This window comes from Strongylocentrotus purpuratus, unplaced genomic scaffold, assembly GCF_000002235.5.
Source record: "Strongylocentrotus purpuratus isolate Spur 01 unplaced genomic scaffold, Spur_5.0 spur5_scaffold_9, whole genome shotgun sequence".
NCBI lineage: Eukaryota > Metazoa > Echinodermata > Echinoidea > Camarodonta > Strongylocentrotidae > Strongylocentrotus > Strongylocentrotus purpuratus.
The window spans coordinates 7,778,143-7,793,019 of NW_022145615.1; the positions used below are offsets into that span (position 1 = coordinate 7,778,143).

The 14,877-nt window shown below is 38.6% G+C and overlaps 1 protein-coding gene across 2 annotated transcripts; it reads left to right on the top strand.

Annotated features, from left to right (window-relative positions):
• The first annotated feature begins 960 nt into the window (after positions 1-960).
• LOC583039 (SURP and G-patch domain-containing protein 1) lies at positions 961-14,194 on the top strand. 2 transcript variants are annotated; one of them, XM_030976639.1, is made up of 12 exons: positions 961-1,087; positions 2,226-2,507; positions 3,111-3,454; positions 4,419-4,628; positions 5,818-5,941; positions 8,261-8,361; positions 9,228-9,514; positions 10,144-10,315; positions 10,847-11,014; positions 11,597-11,681; positions 12,481-12,616; positions 13,123-14,194. In XM_030976639.1, the coding sequence occupies exons 2-12, from the start codon at positions 2,272-2,274 to the stop codon at positions 13,147-13,149; spliced, it is 1,890 nt and encodes a 629-aa protein (XP_030832499.1). In that variant the 5' UTR covers positions 961-1,087; positions 2,226-2,271; the 3' UTR covers positions 13,150-14,194. The 2 variants fall into 2 exon arrangements, with proteins under 2 accessions (XP_030832499.1, XP_030832500.1); XM_030976640.1 differs by having other exon boundaries at positions 4,422-4,628.
• The last annotated feature ends 683 nt before the right edge of the window (positions 14,195-14,877 follow it).

The following is a 14,877-nucleotide window of genomic DNA, read 5'->3' on the forward strand; positions in this document are numbered from 1 at the left end:
GGTACCAATGGTCACCGATTTGGCCGTTTATAGACACTTAGAGAGCATAAGTAGCTAATATGATGGGACTTTAAAGGGACAGTTGAGTTCTGTTTTCAGACCGCGGCCTTCAAAGTGCATGGTTATTGCTCTTATTCTTATCTTTGACATTTCTAGTGCCCTTTTAGAACCTAAAATTGCTATGAAGGTAACTTTAGACCCCAAAAATGTGTGAAATTTAGCCAATATGATCATACCAATGTAGCTGCACTTTCCAAAAAATACGGTGACCGTTAATTATTTAATTAAAAATAACAATACATGGGCCGGCTGGTTGTACGTAATATAACCAACAAGAAAATGCCAACAAAAAAGCCAACATCGGCATTGGCTGAAATACAACGTAAAAGGCGCTATTTTGTTTTTTCAACAGCTTTTTTCAAAATATCTAATATTTGTGGTGGTACATGACTATTAGAAACCGCTATATTAAATTTCAGCCGTCTCTGAACCGATTTTGATCAAACAAAGATGATTTTGTCATTTAAATTGTATGTTCTTTCAAATTTGAAACTCAGTTTTTCATTATGTCACAACTGAAATTTGTTTTGTGTATCGCCCCCAATAGCGAATTAAGGCAAACTCGGAGTTATGTTTGTTATACATGTATAGAGGTCAGTGTTGTTATAGTGTCCGGACTATACCGACTCCCCCCCCCCCCCCCCCCCCCCCTCCATATCATACTATTTTGTCTTCAACATTTTTGATAAGAACAATTTTTTTTATGACAATGCATGATTTGAATAATATGTAGGGCCTAAGCCCAGAAAGATTCCAAGTAGACTATATTAAAACAAACATCATATTTATACTTTCAATATACTTTGCATCCCTGCTGATCTTCCCTATGTTACGGCTTGTCAAATTGGCACACTCGCAAGTTTTAGTGTACGCGTACCACTCTTGTGTATTGTCAGCAACTTCAGTAAATTTCAGGCGACGTATATTGCGTGAGCCGTGCACCCGCGACAGAAAATGTGCAGAAAGAAACAACGGGAAGTCGCAAAAATACTCAGGTTTTGTGCAGTTCAGTGTTTGCAATTCGAAGGTAGGACAATCAGAACATTTTTAGTCTAATTTGAAGCATTTAAGTTTGATAAAACCGGAGAGAAATGTATGCAAAATATGTGGGAAAACCACTTCACCGGCCAGCGCTAAGGCTGCGTCGCGGTTCGGCCGCGCCCCTGGGCCTGGGCCGTGGGAGGGTCGGTCTGGGCTGCTGGGAGTCGAACAGCGGCCCGGCTCGCGGGCGCGGGGTATGCACGTACGTATGGCTTGCTGGGCACACAAAGTTTCAGTCTCTGATATCAATGGTTGTTCCGCTGAGATTGCATCTGGCTTCTCTGCACGTTGAACTTTAGCTTACATTTATTAGATTTCTAAGCGCAAGTACAAAATGTAATCCAATCTCGCGAATCGCAGTCTCATTTTACTAAATTGGTCAAGTGCCCTTATTGCTGCACGCTGGCTTCCATCACTCAATGTTATGAGAAATTTAGGCGAGGAGCAGTAAGCTTGCGATTTTCTGTTTAATTCAATACCAAAATTATGATATTTCAGTCAAACCCTCTAGATCTAGAGTAGAGTCTCTGGTGAGCAGCCAGGGGAATTCGATTTTCATTCATAAATATCTTGGCAATCAGACAGGCTTGTAAAGGTTATGGGGTTCCTGACTGACCTAAAGGTTTATAATTATCATTGCAGCATAAGCTAAAGCAAGGATTTTTTCAAAGGATCTAAGAGTAAGACAAAGTTACCGGATCCCGGCCTTACAAATATAAACTGATTAGTGAAATGAGAGCTTGAAGAATAAGAAATAAGTTTACAAAAATATTGTCAATTTTCATTTTTTTTCACTGCCCATAGACAAACTTAAAGTTACCCGTTCTAAAAAGATATGACAGGTTTGGAATCAAATTTACAAGTCGCGGAAGTTGTCGTTCATCTTGGCAAAGACGGTTTTGTGAAACACTTGGCGGACAATTTGAGCGACAGTGTCGGGATGTTCGGGATTGTAGTAAATGACGATTTCTGTCCTTTCGGGAAATTAACTCCATACTTACCCCAATGTTTTTCCTAGAGATATTGCCCACTACACCTTGGTAAACCCTAAACTTGATACTTACATGCCTGTAAATCAAAATCAAATACATTATATTATATACATCATATATTTAACTCTACAGGGCCAAGGGATAGATCTGATTTTGCAGCCAGGCCTAGATTCTGACCATGGCCTTCTCTTTCAAGCATGGGGCGGACAAGGGCCCCATCAAACCCAGCTTTCAGGATAAGATGAAGAGCTTGAGCGATCAGGAACGTATGCTGCTCCAGAAGAGACAGGAGATCGAGAGGAAGATGGCTCAGAAGAAGAAAGAGGCAGCAGCAGCGGCTGCCGCACAAGCTGCTGCTGCTGGAGCTAAACCCAAGACTTCTCCTGGTGGCGCTACTTCAGCGTTGGCTAGATTGTAAGTATTGATGCTTGTCCTTCAGTTTCAGGTGTGGAGGGCAGCCACTCATTTGTCATTTTTCATGAGGCTGAAATAAGTTGTTTAGACCAGTAAAAGAAAATATCAACTAGCTGGAAATCACTTTTCCTGCAAAGCACATTTGACGTTTTAATATCCTGTATATATGAGACGTTTTGTTAAAATGTATCAGCCTTTTTACAATGTAGCTTGTTTAGCTTTACCTGTAGTATGGTCAATATTCTGTGTACCGTAACTTGTCTGTGAACATGAATATTTTTGTTAGAGTATGTTTTTCATCATTACAAGGGATTATTTCATAAATGTACATTTGCTTGAATTCCTCTATTACTGCTTCAGAAAAAAAAATTACTTTAAAAATTGATACTGCCAGGTTTTCCATATATAATTGATGAGTTTACAGACAGGGAAAGAGACATTAAAGGCATCCTGCATCTAGAAGATAATTATCTAGCCTGCATCTGATTTAAGATTTAAGTGATGCCAAATCGTATGTCACAGTACAGTATTTAATCACATACCCTTTATACATTGCATAAGTTTATAATGCAATGTTCCTTTCAACTGCCTGTTCCTTATCAGCAACCAATCGCGGAAGACCCCAGTCGCATCCACGTCCAGTGCCGCTCAGGCCAAACCCCCACCGGCCGCACCCAGCCCTGTTCAGAATACATTCTCAAACGACGGCAGCTTCATGGCTCACTTCATGAAGATGCAGCAAGAGCAACAGAGGAAGAAGGCCGCCGAATCATCGGCAGCGCTTGCCCAGCAGCCCCCACCGCCACCCCGAGACTTCACCCATGCCATGCTGCTGCAGGAGGCCCAGCAAGGCTTCTCCCCATCTCTTGGAATGCAGATGAGACACTTTGCAGAAGAGAAGGCAGCAGAAATAGAGAAAATACCCTTGCCACCTCCCCCTGAAGTAGGTAAGAATCTGTTCAGAAATGTTTTATTCAAAGCTTCGGACGTAAATGCCTGAAAGTGTCTGACTAGGAAAGATGTCAAGGAAATGTTATTATGATTTTCTTTTTTAATGTAATTCATACATTTATTTTGCAATGAAATCTTTGTTAATGTTTGTAATATAGATGTGTATGATTTATGGAAATACAGGAGTGAAATATCTGGAAACTATCAAATAGTTTATGAACTCTCATGAACATGCAGCCTTTTCACACACAGCTAAAATTCATCGTATCTAGAGCTGATTAGTTTAAAGCTGTTTAACTCAACAGTTTTGAACAGCTTTAAAGAAAATTTTCCCTGTGTGAACATCGTTTATACGATGTTCGGATAGATACAAAGTCGCAATTCATACGCCCCTCAAAGCAGGCTGCAGATACGAAGTTTTTATCTAGAGAGCTTGACATTTTGTGTGTGAACGGTTATACGTGTTTAAACTGGATGGAACGTGCGCTTTGTTTGATATGACCTGACCTTCTATGCGCAATGGCACTACGGCGCATTTTATGAGCAGTAGTTAATCACAAAACGATTAACGATTGCACCAAAATTTCTGTGTGTGAATGATGCTGTATGTAAAGCTGATTAGTTTAAAGCCCTTTAAACAAATCAGCTTTAAAGAATTTTACTCGTGTGTCAAAAAAGGCTGAAGGTTTTAAAGGAGACAAATAATGGAATCTGACCATCAGTATAATACTCTTCTATTTGAAAAAATTCAAAAGTTTAAGTCCTAGTTAACTTAAGTAGTAATTATGTATTAATTCAACCAGACTGGTATTCATCTCTCGCTCTCTCACTCTCTATCTCTCGCTATCTCTCTTCCCCCCCCCCCCACCCCCTTCTCTCTCACTGCCTCTGTCTCTTTCCCTTTCTCCCCTTGTTTTGTTTCTGATCTGGCTCTCACCCTGACACCCTCTCCTCTTCCAGCAGTGCCCTTTCCCCCCAGCAAAGCCAGATCACCAACCAGCCCCGTACCCCTAAACAGACCAAGCACCTCTGCTGTCCGGGCCAAGATCAGGGAGCAAAGGGAGAGACAGATAGCAAACGTCTTTGGAAACTCTAGCGACTCTGAAGAGGAAGACGAAGGACATGGCTCAGCAGGAAAGGGGGTGGATTCATCGAGCAATGCCGGACTTGGTAAGTTGCTTGTCCTCAGTGATGATTGCGAGGGTTCTTCAGTGACACAAAAACGTAACTCCATAGTTTGCTCAAATGAGTATTTGATATCAAAAGGTTCAGGAAAAGGTGGGCTTTCCAGGAAACACAAAGACTTATCTCCACCCAACACCCTGTTGAAGTCAATGACTAGTGAAACAAAGACTTAATCCTCATTGCCAGGTGCCTTGGTCCCCTGGTTGCTTACTTACAAGCATTTATGCTTTCTTAGCAGTCAGGTAAAATAACCACTACCACCACCACTTAACTCCTTAAGGACCAAGTGAACCTCTATCTTTAAACCACTTTTTTTTATCAAAATGGCCAAAATGGAGTTACGTCGTCGTGAGTTCACTTGACCTTATTGTGTGTATGGCAAATACACACTTGGACAAAATTTTATATATTTCTTGAAGTTCATTATTAGAATATCAATTGCAATCTAGTCTTCATGTGTGAGATGATTTCACTTTTGAGGATGTTATCGTACAAAGGTCATCTCATATACAGTTTTACCTCATGGAAAAGTTGGCAACTGTCTGAATTGGATTCCCATGTGTCTACTAGGCCTGTTTTGAAAGCCCCTTTTTGGTAGTCTAAACAAAACCTGCCCTATTCATCATTTCCCCCCTTCTATTTAGTAGATTTGAGTGGTAAAATTGTTTATAAATATCACTCTTTAATTTCCCAAATTACGGCCTTTTTTCATTTTGGATAGATTAATGCTGTGTCTAAACAAAACCATTATCTATATAATCCTCATTGATCTAGACCATGATGTTATGAGATTTCTTATCAAAGTACTTATAAGAGTATATCAAGTTTGCATGACAGAAGTCATTTAAGAAATCCTTAATGATTTGTAGACAAAAATTTCTTAGTCATATCCTAATTATCTGAAGTGTACAAAACAATGTTCCTCCACTCCCCACCTACCCCTTCCCCTCTCCAATTTGCATAGCCCATGATAGAAAAAAACAAAAAGAGCCTTATAATTTGCCCGGCAATCTGTCTTCTCTTCTGAACCATTCTCTCGCTTCCAAAGCCCTTGTCATTACAAGTAAGGTAAAAGAGTGGTGTGAGAGAGAGCCCCCGATTTATGGGAGGAGGGGGTCGATAGTGCCCCCCTCCCAGCTCAGAGTGCAACAGATACTCATAGAAGCATATTAAGTCTCTCCGCCAGAGGACGTGGATCTGAAGGACCTGGTTGACCGCATCGCCAGGCAGGTGGCCGAGGGTGGGGACGCGGTGGAGGCGGTACTTCTTAGCACCTACCGGGACATACCAAAGTACAGGTTAGTTCAGTTCTCACACTCTCAGGTTGCACATCTGGGGATTGTTTCACAATGATTAAGATCAACTTTAAGTTAGATTTAACTATGGCAGGCCGTCCATGCCACTGTTTGCTCTCACCATTTACTGGCATTGGTTTCTCAAGGGTTCACATTGTCATAGATCTACAGCATTTACATTTTTGATGATCCATTATTGAAGGTAAAAATATAATTGGAAGATCATAACAGTGAGAGCAACCAGTGCCAGTGGCACAATGGCCTGCTAGTCTAACTTTAAGTCGATCTAAGTCTTTGTGAAACACCCCCCTGTATATGTACAGTATATCGTCTGCTGTTAGCCAGAAGAATTGTGGCTATATGAATGGCCTTCTGGCTAGTAGCAGACAAAATATATACTGTATACTATGAGGAATTATTTACTTTTAATTTCATACCAGGGATTCCATGCAATGACCAATTATAAGATGCATGCACCTTTAATTCTTGAGGCAATATTGTGCTTTTATCAACCAAACCTTTCCTTAGTTTACTATTTCATCAACTAGGGGTTAGTATCTACTTGGTACTTTATAAGTTGCTCCCAAGTGTTTAAATTGTACATTACTGTTCGTTTGACAGCCATTACAAACCTGTGGCATATCCAATAATCTTTACTTGAGCGTTAAATTGCAAGTATGAAGAAAGGCCTTCCATTCTTTGTCCAAGCAGATCTTTCCTTTGAATCCTTTTAAAAAAAGTGCTCATAACACATCTCTTCAGTTTGTAAAACTAGCTGATATGCATGTCAAAAGGCTAACACTGCAAATTTCTTCTTAGTTGTCTGTTATTGTTTCAACTGTATATACAACAAGCAGTGCTCCTACTATGTTTTATATTTTGGAGCAAGCGCTATGAGCCCCAGCTGGCTGATACTGGTTTTCATAGAAGACATCATTCTTAATATTTTTATTCGTATTATAAGGGCTCCTGGTGGTATGTCTTACTTTAATAGTGTTAAAAATAATACATCATTAATTGTAGAGGGTCACTTGACCTTTGAACTTTGACCTTCAAATTCAAATTCAAATTCAAATTCACATTCATTCGGCAAAAGATAAAAACATCAAAATGAAATCATTACAAATGAAATCATTATAAATACCGGGATTGCTAAAATAAGTTAAAAACTTGTAAACAAGCAACCCCAAACATAAAAACATACAGATACTATACAATACAATAAGATGAAATACGATACAATACAATACAATACAATACAATACAATAATAATAATGTTACATGCTAACAAAATATATGAATCAATTATGTATTTCAATAAATCAATAAGTGGCAAGTATTGTTCTTTTCAGTTTAAGTTTAAATGTGTTCTGGTTCTTAATACCCTTTAAATAACTTGACATGGAGTTCCATTTGTGAGGACCTTGATATCTAATTGATTTATTTTGCAAAAATGAGTTAGTGAATTTTGGTAGATGGAAGTCATTTTTTTTTCTTGTATTAAAGGAGTGGACATCCGAGTTCAAATGAAAACTGTCATAAAACGTTACTGGTAGCAAATTATTTTGGAGTTTGTACATAAATAATAAAGTCCGTTGAGAAAGAATATCTGGAAGTTTAAGTAAATTTAAGGATTTAAATAATGAAGAGGTGTGCGCCCTGAAGGAAGCATTGCAGCACAACCGAACAGCCCGCTTTTGAAGTATGATAAGGGGCTTTAATAAATTATTAGACGTTCTCGCCAAAACTAAATTACAGTACGTTAAGTAAGGATATATGAGAGTGTAGTAAAGAGAAAGCATGGTAGAGGATGGTAGAAAACTTTTGAGCTTATTCATTACACCGACTTGGGACCGAATCTTCCTGGAAATTAATTCAATGTGTTTTGCCCATGTAAGTTTGTTGCCAATGGCAACTCCTAAAAAATTGGCAAATTGTACCTGGTCAATACAGTTACCATCTATTGTCAGATTAACATTTTCAATTAAAGTATCATTTTTTTTACCAAAGTTAAATATCATGAACTTTGTTTTGGTCTGATTAATTTTTAGTTTATTTGATGAAAACCAGCTAGCAACCTTTTGAAGTTCAACATTGGCTTCGAAAATTAAGTCTTTCAAATTTTTACAAGAATAGAAGATGTTTGTGTCATCGGCATACAGTACATAATGTAATTTCCTTGAAGACTCAACAATGTCATTTATGAAGAGCAAAAATAATAACGGGCCCAAGATACTACCTTGAGGAACACCTTGCTTCATTAATAGCAATTCAGAGTCAGATTCATTATAATTTACAAATTTGCTCTACTCTGAATACAGGTTCATGCACGATAAGAGCAGCCCAGCCCATGGATACTACAAGACCAAACTAGCAGTCTTTCGTCTTGCAGCAAAGGCTTCAATTTCATATGCGCCACCAGGTAAATGTTGTTGTTCATTAGTGTTTTATGGCAATCAGTCAATTTTGACTATTATCACCAACTCCAGTTGGGCCATGATCATCATGAACAGCTTCGTCAACGAACCTGTGTGCACAGGCTTTTGTACACTTTCTGTTTTCTGGAAATCAACTTCGTACACTGACAGTTCTACTCTCATCTTTTATATTTAAGAAAGAGGAACCACGTTTTGTTATTCACTTGATTTAAAGTGATTTTCAAGACAAAATTCACCCCCTGTGTGAGTTATGATAGACATTTCTTAATAAAGTTTTGGGTTTGGAGATGTTGCGACGATCATTAGATACAGAGTTAAATTGAGAGCTTGACAAGCCTGTTCTTAATGTTTCGTCGGTTCTGTAAATTTGTACATATGACCCCTGTATCCGTGACCACCATAGCTGCATTAAATTGTCCCAATATAATGTATGATCAGAATCTGCTTTAAAGGCATCGTTTAACAATGTTAAATCTGAGATGCACGGCCCTACATGTTATCAGTGTCCGTGATATGGTGTAATATTGAAGCCCTAAAAAATTGCGCTTCAAAATGATCAAGAAGTGCCTCAAAAAAATAAAAATCCTTGAGTGACCGGTTTTACCATACTTGTTTTCCCCAATAGACTGTAGTGTTATGACAAAATTTGTAATTCCAATCATAAATATCTTGATAATCAGACAGGCGATTGGCTTGTAAAAGTCATGGGGTTCCTGACTGACCTAAAGGTTTATAATTATCATTGCAGCATGATCTAAATCCAGGATTTTGTTTCAGAATCTGAGACAAAGTTACCGGATATCTTTAAAATACCTGTCATACAAATAATAATTTGTCTTATCTCTCATAGCACCTTCAGCACCGCCGGCGGCCCCCATGTCAGCTGCAGCGGCCGCAGCAGCAGCGGCAGCAGCATCCATCTCCCAGCAGCTTGGGTACGTGCCCCCCTCCTTCTCCTCGGGGGCTGAGGCTCCACCGGTGAAGAAGAAGAGGAGTCGATGGGGCGAGACAGCAGCAGCGGAAGAGGCACCGCCCGTGAAGCAGATGGCCCTGCTGAAGCCGGTCAACCCCGTGGGGATGATCGGGACGACGGAGCTGAGCGACGATCAACAGAGACAGCTCATGGAACAGCAAGAGGTACATGTGTATGAGAGGGAGGGAGGGAGGGAGGGACGGACGGACAGAGGGAAGGACGGACGGACGGAGGAAAGGAGGGAGGGAGGAGGGAGAGACAGAGAGACAGAGAGAGAGACAGAGACAGACACACATATAGAGAGAAACAGACAGACCTTTAAAATCTAATTTGAATTAATGCATACAAAAGATACTTGTTCAATTATCTATATTACTGCCATGGCAAGACATCGATTTGCATTTGTCACTCGGCATTAATGTGTGAAATAAATACCGATGATGCAGGTAGTCCTTGAATGATGTGACCACCATCTAGAGCCAGGTTTACTTTGGAGTGTCATATGCCCATTCCATAGTTGATACTAGTGCTATAAAACTGTTTAATATGATTGGCATTAGGATATTATTATTGTTTAAACATATTTGTGGCTTGCACCCAGTAAATAGATCGATTGATCGATCTGTAATTGAAAAATTACCAACAAAATTCAATTACAGATCGATCAATCAATGTCATTGACTGGGTGTAAGCCACAAATATGTTTAAACAATTGAAATTTTGCCCAGGAATCATTACATTATAAAAGTTATTATTATTGTTATCATTATTATTGTTATATCTGAATTTCTAGATGCAAATGTTGTATGAGATGGTAATCAAAACCCAGAAGCGGGAGGCGGAGCTGATGATGGAGAAGAAAGGCAAGGATCCCAACAGGAAATACGAGTACGACAGTGATGAGGACATTGATGGAGGAACCTGGGAGCACAAGGCCAGGGCCAAAGAGATGGAGGACACCCGCAGTAAGTTTAAGCAGGTGGTTGAGTGGATATGTCACCATATGTGGTCACAAGGTTCATGGTTTGTGTCCCGCCGCGGCACTAATGTTCTTTGGGAAGACATTGATCTATATTTGCCACATTCAACCCAGGTGAAGGAAATGGGTTCCTGGCAGGAATTAATTCCTTGAAATGCTAGAGCGTTGTAATGGTCTCCTTGCTAAAGCCAGGGTTATAATTGGGCAGCGCCAGCACTTGCCCTGAAACTGAACTATGTTACACTTATCCGTCTCCCTTTTTCTTTTTCAAATAAAATTTGATAGATGTTTTGCTTATTAATTGGTGCAAATTGACTTACATCAAATGTGAATTAATCCAAGACTCTTGTCATCTTTCTCCATTCACATTTCTCAAACTAAGCTTTAACTGACCCTCGCAGAGAAGGCAATGTTATTGTCAGATATAAATGACCCACAATATCTGTGAAACTTGCCATTAGGCTATGATCTGTCTTTGTTCATACTTGTCAAACTATGTTTAATTGGTGTTTTACAGAGAAGGCAGAGTTATTGACAGGTATGAATCGAGGGAAACATTTCATCGGTGACTTCCTGCCTCCCGAAGAACTGGAGAAGTTCATGGAAACCCTACATGCCCTCCAAGAAGGCCGAACGCCGGACTACTCCGAGTACAAAGAGTTCAAGATACAAGCAGACAATATTGGTGAGTTGCATTTGCAGGGTCACGCAATCCTTGGAAAAATACTTGTATTTTAAAAGTTAATAATATTACCTTCTTATTATTAGAGGTCATCTGGGCTTTAACCAGTTTGATGATCATTTTAGCTGACTGCTAAGAAAGCATGTTTATGCTTGTAAGAAAGCAACTAGGGGACTGACGGCTTCAAGTCCTCTCGGAGAGACTTTGTAGTGAGGATAAGTGCCTTACCAAAGGACACAAGCACATTGACTTGGTTTTGAACTCGGGACCTCCTTGAGACGAGACCACTGCGTTACCGCTCCTCCTCTCTTTAAAGTTTCAAGTCTTTACTGCATGGTCAACTAACATACATATGCTGAATATGTTATGATAATTATCTGATGCATGAGGCATATGTAAGAATTTTGATTTAAAAAAGAATTAGTATCATTTTTTGTAATGGAGGTAGGGGGGGGGGGGGATTGGACATAAAACATGAGTGCCCATGTGTCCCTCACACATGAAAGTTCCAAGCTCTGTATTATCCAATATGTTAAGAAATCATCTGTATGTAATTCTTTGCCTCAATTCTCATCCCATTCATAGGATTTCAGATGTTACAGAAGCTTGGCTGGAGTGAAGGAGAAGGGTTAGGGCCTGAGAAGCAGGGTATTACAGCTCCTGTAAGGAGGTAGGTATCTCCTTTTTATCAACCATGTCATTAGGATTTGCTTTGAAATTGATATTTATACTAAAATCACTCAAGCTTTTGCACAACCATATTTTTTCTGTCTCCTCCGTTATTTCATTTTATTATAGTAAATGTTGTGATTCAGTTGAGATGATCTTCAATACTTAGACTAAGTAAATGACGAAGCTAAGAAATTTACTTATCTTGTATTCAAATTGTATTTTAGACTTTTACCTGAGACGAAATCTAAGTAAAATACCTTGTGATAAGCATTGTGGCATCACACGGTCAATCAAAAGTAATGCGCAATTAACGCGTCACAATAAATGCTTGCTAATATAATTCTGCGCAGGTTATGATACCGCATAAGAAAACCATATGCCTGCCAATCAGGCCTCCAAATAATTGGCTTAAGTCTGGTAGGGAGCTGTCTTAAATTTAGGGTAGAACACTTAGCCAAAAGTTTGAATTGAATACCAAAATTAGCTAAGCATTTCATCAAAGCCAAATACTAAGTAAAAAGCTTAAATTTTGTACTTAAGTATTGAATTGAATACGGGCCCTGGACAATTGCCTCTGTAGCAGGGTTTTACAGAAATATAAACTACACCCACTAATTGACAAATGATTTGTGATTGTCTTGTGCTGAATAGAAGCTCAAAGTGGTGATTATTTACATCTTGTAAATCTTGGAATTAAATTTATTACACTCTACCGTGATGTTGCTTTTCTTGAAAGAAAAAAAAGGAAACAATGAAAATCGATGCCTTATTTTCTCATCCAATGTTTGATGTATCAGGGGAGATCGAGTGGTCGATGGAGTGGGCTTCGGCGTGGAACGGCCAGAGAAACTCAGCAGAGATGATGCTAGCGATGAATACACTGCCTTCAGGAAAAGAATGATGCTTGCATACCGCTTCAGACCAAATCCTCTGGTAAGAAAACAAATGTATGAAAGAGATGTATGATTACCAGCTGTCTTGGGGAAATGTGGGCTATTATTGTAAGTCAGGAAGAAAAAGGGTAGTTTAAGAAAAATCTCTCAAAATTAGGGACAAGATGAATTTCATTGCCCCCCCCCCCTCCCAAAAAAAGGAAGGTATTCAATATCTTATATTTTGACTTGTGTCCAAAAAATGCCTCTTTGTTCTCTCCTGAAAGATCCTGGAATTTAGAAACTCTATCAGGTGAAAATCAGGAAAAAATCTTTCATTTTGTTTTCATGAAAATCTGGGAAGTGAAACTCAAACGATGTATTACATGTTCTCCCCAAAATGGCTTTAAAGACATATGTCAACAAGAATCAAAACCGAAGCATGTTTCCAGATAATAATGTTTCCATGATATTTACCACCATCACGACTTGGCTTTGCAAACTTCCTCTTAACTTATACACATTGTCTTGATTTTTTTTTTTTTTTTTGTTTATTTTATTTCACAGAACAATCCAAGAAGACCATACTACTGAGTGCGTGGACAAGATCTCTTCAAGTCTATCAGGGGCCCATTTCACAAAACTTGCCAGTTAGGAATGACCAGTTTTTGTTATATAAAAGCTAGTGAAATCCTTGATTCTGGTTGTTATCAGCAGATTTTTCATTGAAGAAAGGCTTTGTGAAACGAGTCCCTGGTGTTTATTCCAATACTACATAAACAATGGTTGCAAGTAGGGCATTGTATGAGCTAACACATTAGGAAATTTCTCAAGTGCATTAAAGTTTTACCAAGGTACAAAGCAGTGCTCAAAATGCATGTGTCCAATAGGGCAGTGAAATATGTCCATGTATGTATATTTTGGTTCAGTTAAGTCAAGGAAGATTTGTATTTCAGCAAGTCCCAAGTGGCCAGCAAGAATTATGTAAAGAGGATGCGTTATTTATAACATGCTGTGAATTTTTCATTAAAGAGATGCTCTTTAATGTCTGATGTAGGATACAATAAGACGTTTTCTTAAAATAGTAAAACCTTGTGATTTCTTTAGTATATATTTTAAAATGTAACAGCTTAAATAACACCAAGTAAGTTCCAATTATATTTTGGACATCCTTAGATTATACCTGTGCTGTAAACTTGTAAAGTTGCATCTTCCTATCGAACAAAATGTGTCAAAAGCTTTTCAGTTTATAACTGTTATTTCTAAATCATGAATATTTCATACTGTACAAATCTGAAAGAAAATCTGAAAGAAATCATGATCATTTTCTATCAATAAGTAAGTCACAAAATCTACCAAAACATGTCCACAAGTCTGTAATGAATAGATATTTGGGTTGGTTTTCATTGTGATTTTAAACTTCATCAGGAGGACAAATTGTTATAGCACGATGTCTGTCCGGGAAAAACATGTACCAATAATAATATTGCGTTGAGGACTTTTATCAGGTTTTCTTTTTCTCTTTTTTTCTTTTTTCAAGTTGTTTATATTCACTATTATCCCTTTCAATAGCACAGAAATTAATTCATTATTTATTCACACGTGGGCTCCCCCCTGAATAAAAATGATACTTATGTGTGCCTATGCCACTGATTATTTTGGTTCTTATAGCTAGGTATTAAAGGGGAAGTCCACCTTGATATTAGGTTTTATTAACAGCACTAAATGAGAGAAACAACTTAATAAAAGTTTGAGCAATACCCAATTATGATAAAAAAATTGGAAAATTTTGAACTTGTCATCAGTGAGATATGAATTTTCAACAGTATGACGTATCTTGTGAGCTCCTCTCCAATTTGCTCTGTACCAACACTTTCATAAACCTTCTCTTTCTTAGTTATTGGTGATGGAATAAATCTTAAATAAATATATATTTGCAACAATTGTATTTATGGTGATTATATGATTGAAAAATTTCTTAGGGAGACCTTAATTTGTTTAAATACAGAGCGAATGGGAGGGTACCTTGCAGGAGACTGCCCTGAAATGCCATTTTGTGTTTGACTGATCGCGCCTTCAAAAATTCATAACTTTGTTATTATGCCTCCGTTACGAAGTAGCCGGAGGCATTATGTTTTCGGGTTGTCCGTCCGTCCGTCCGTCCGTCCGTCCGTCCGTACGTCTGTACGTACGTCTGTACGTACGTCCCGTTCTCGTGATCACGTTATCTGAAGAACGGATCAATGGATTCCTACCAAACTTTGGTCATATATGTATCTAGCAAAGTCGATGAACTGATTAGATTTTGGGGTCACGAGGTCA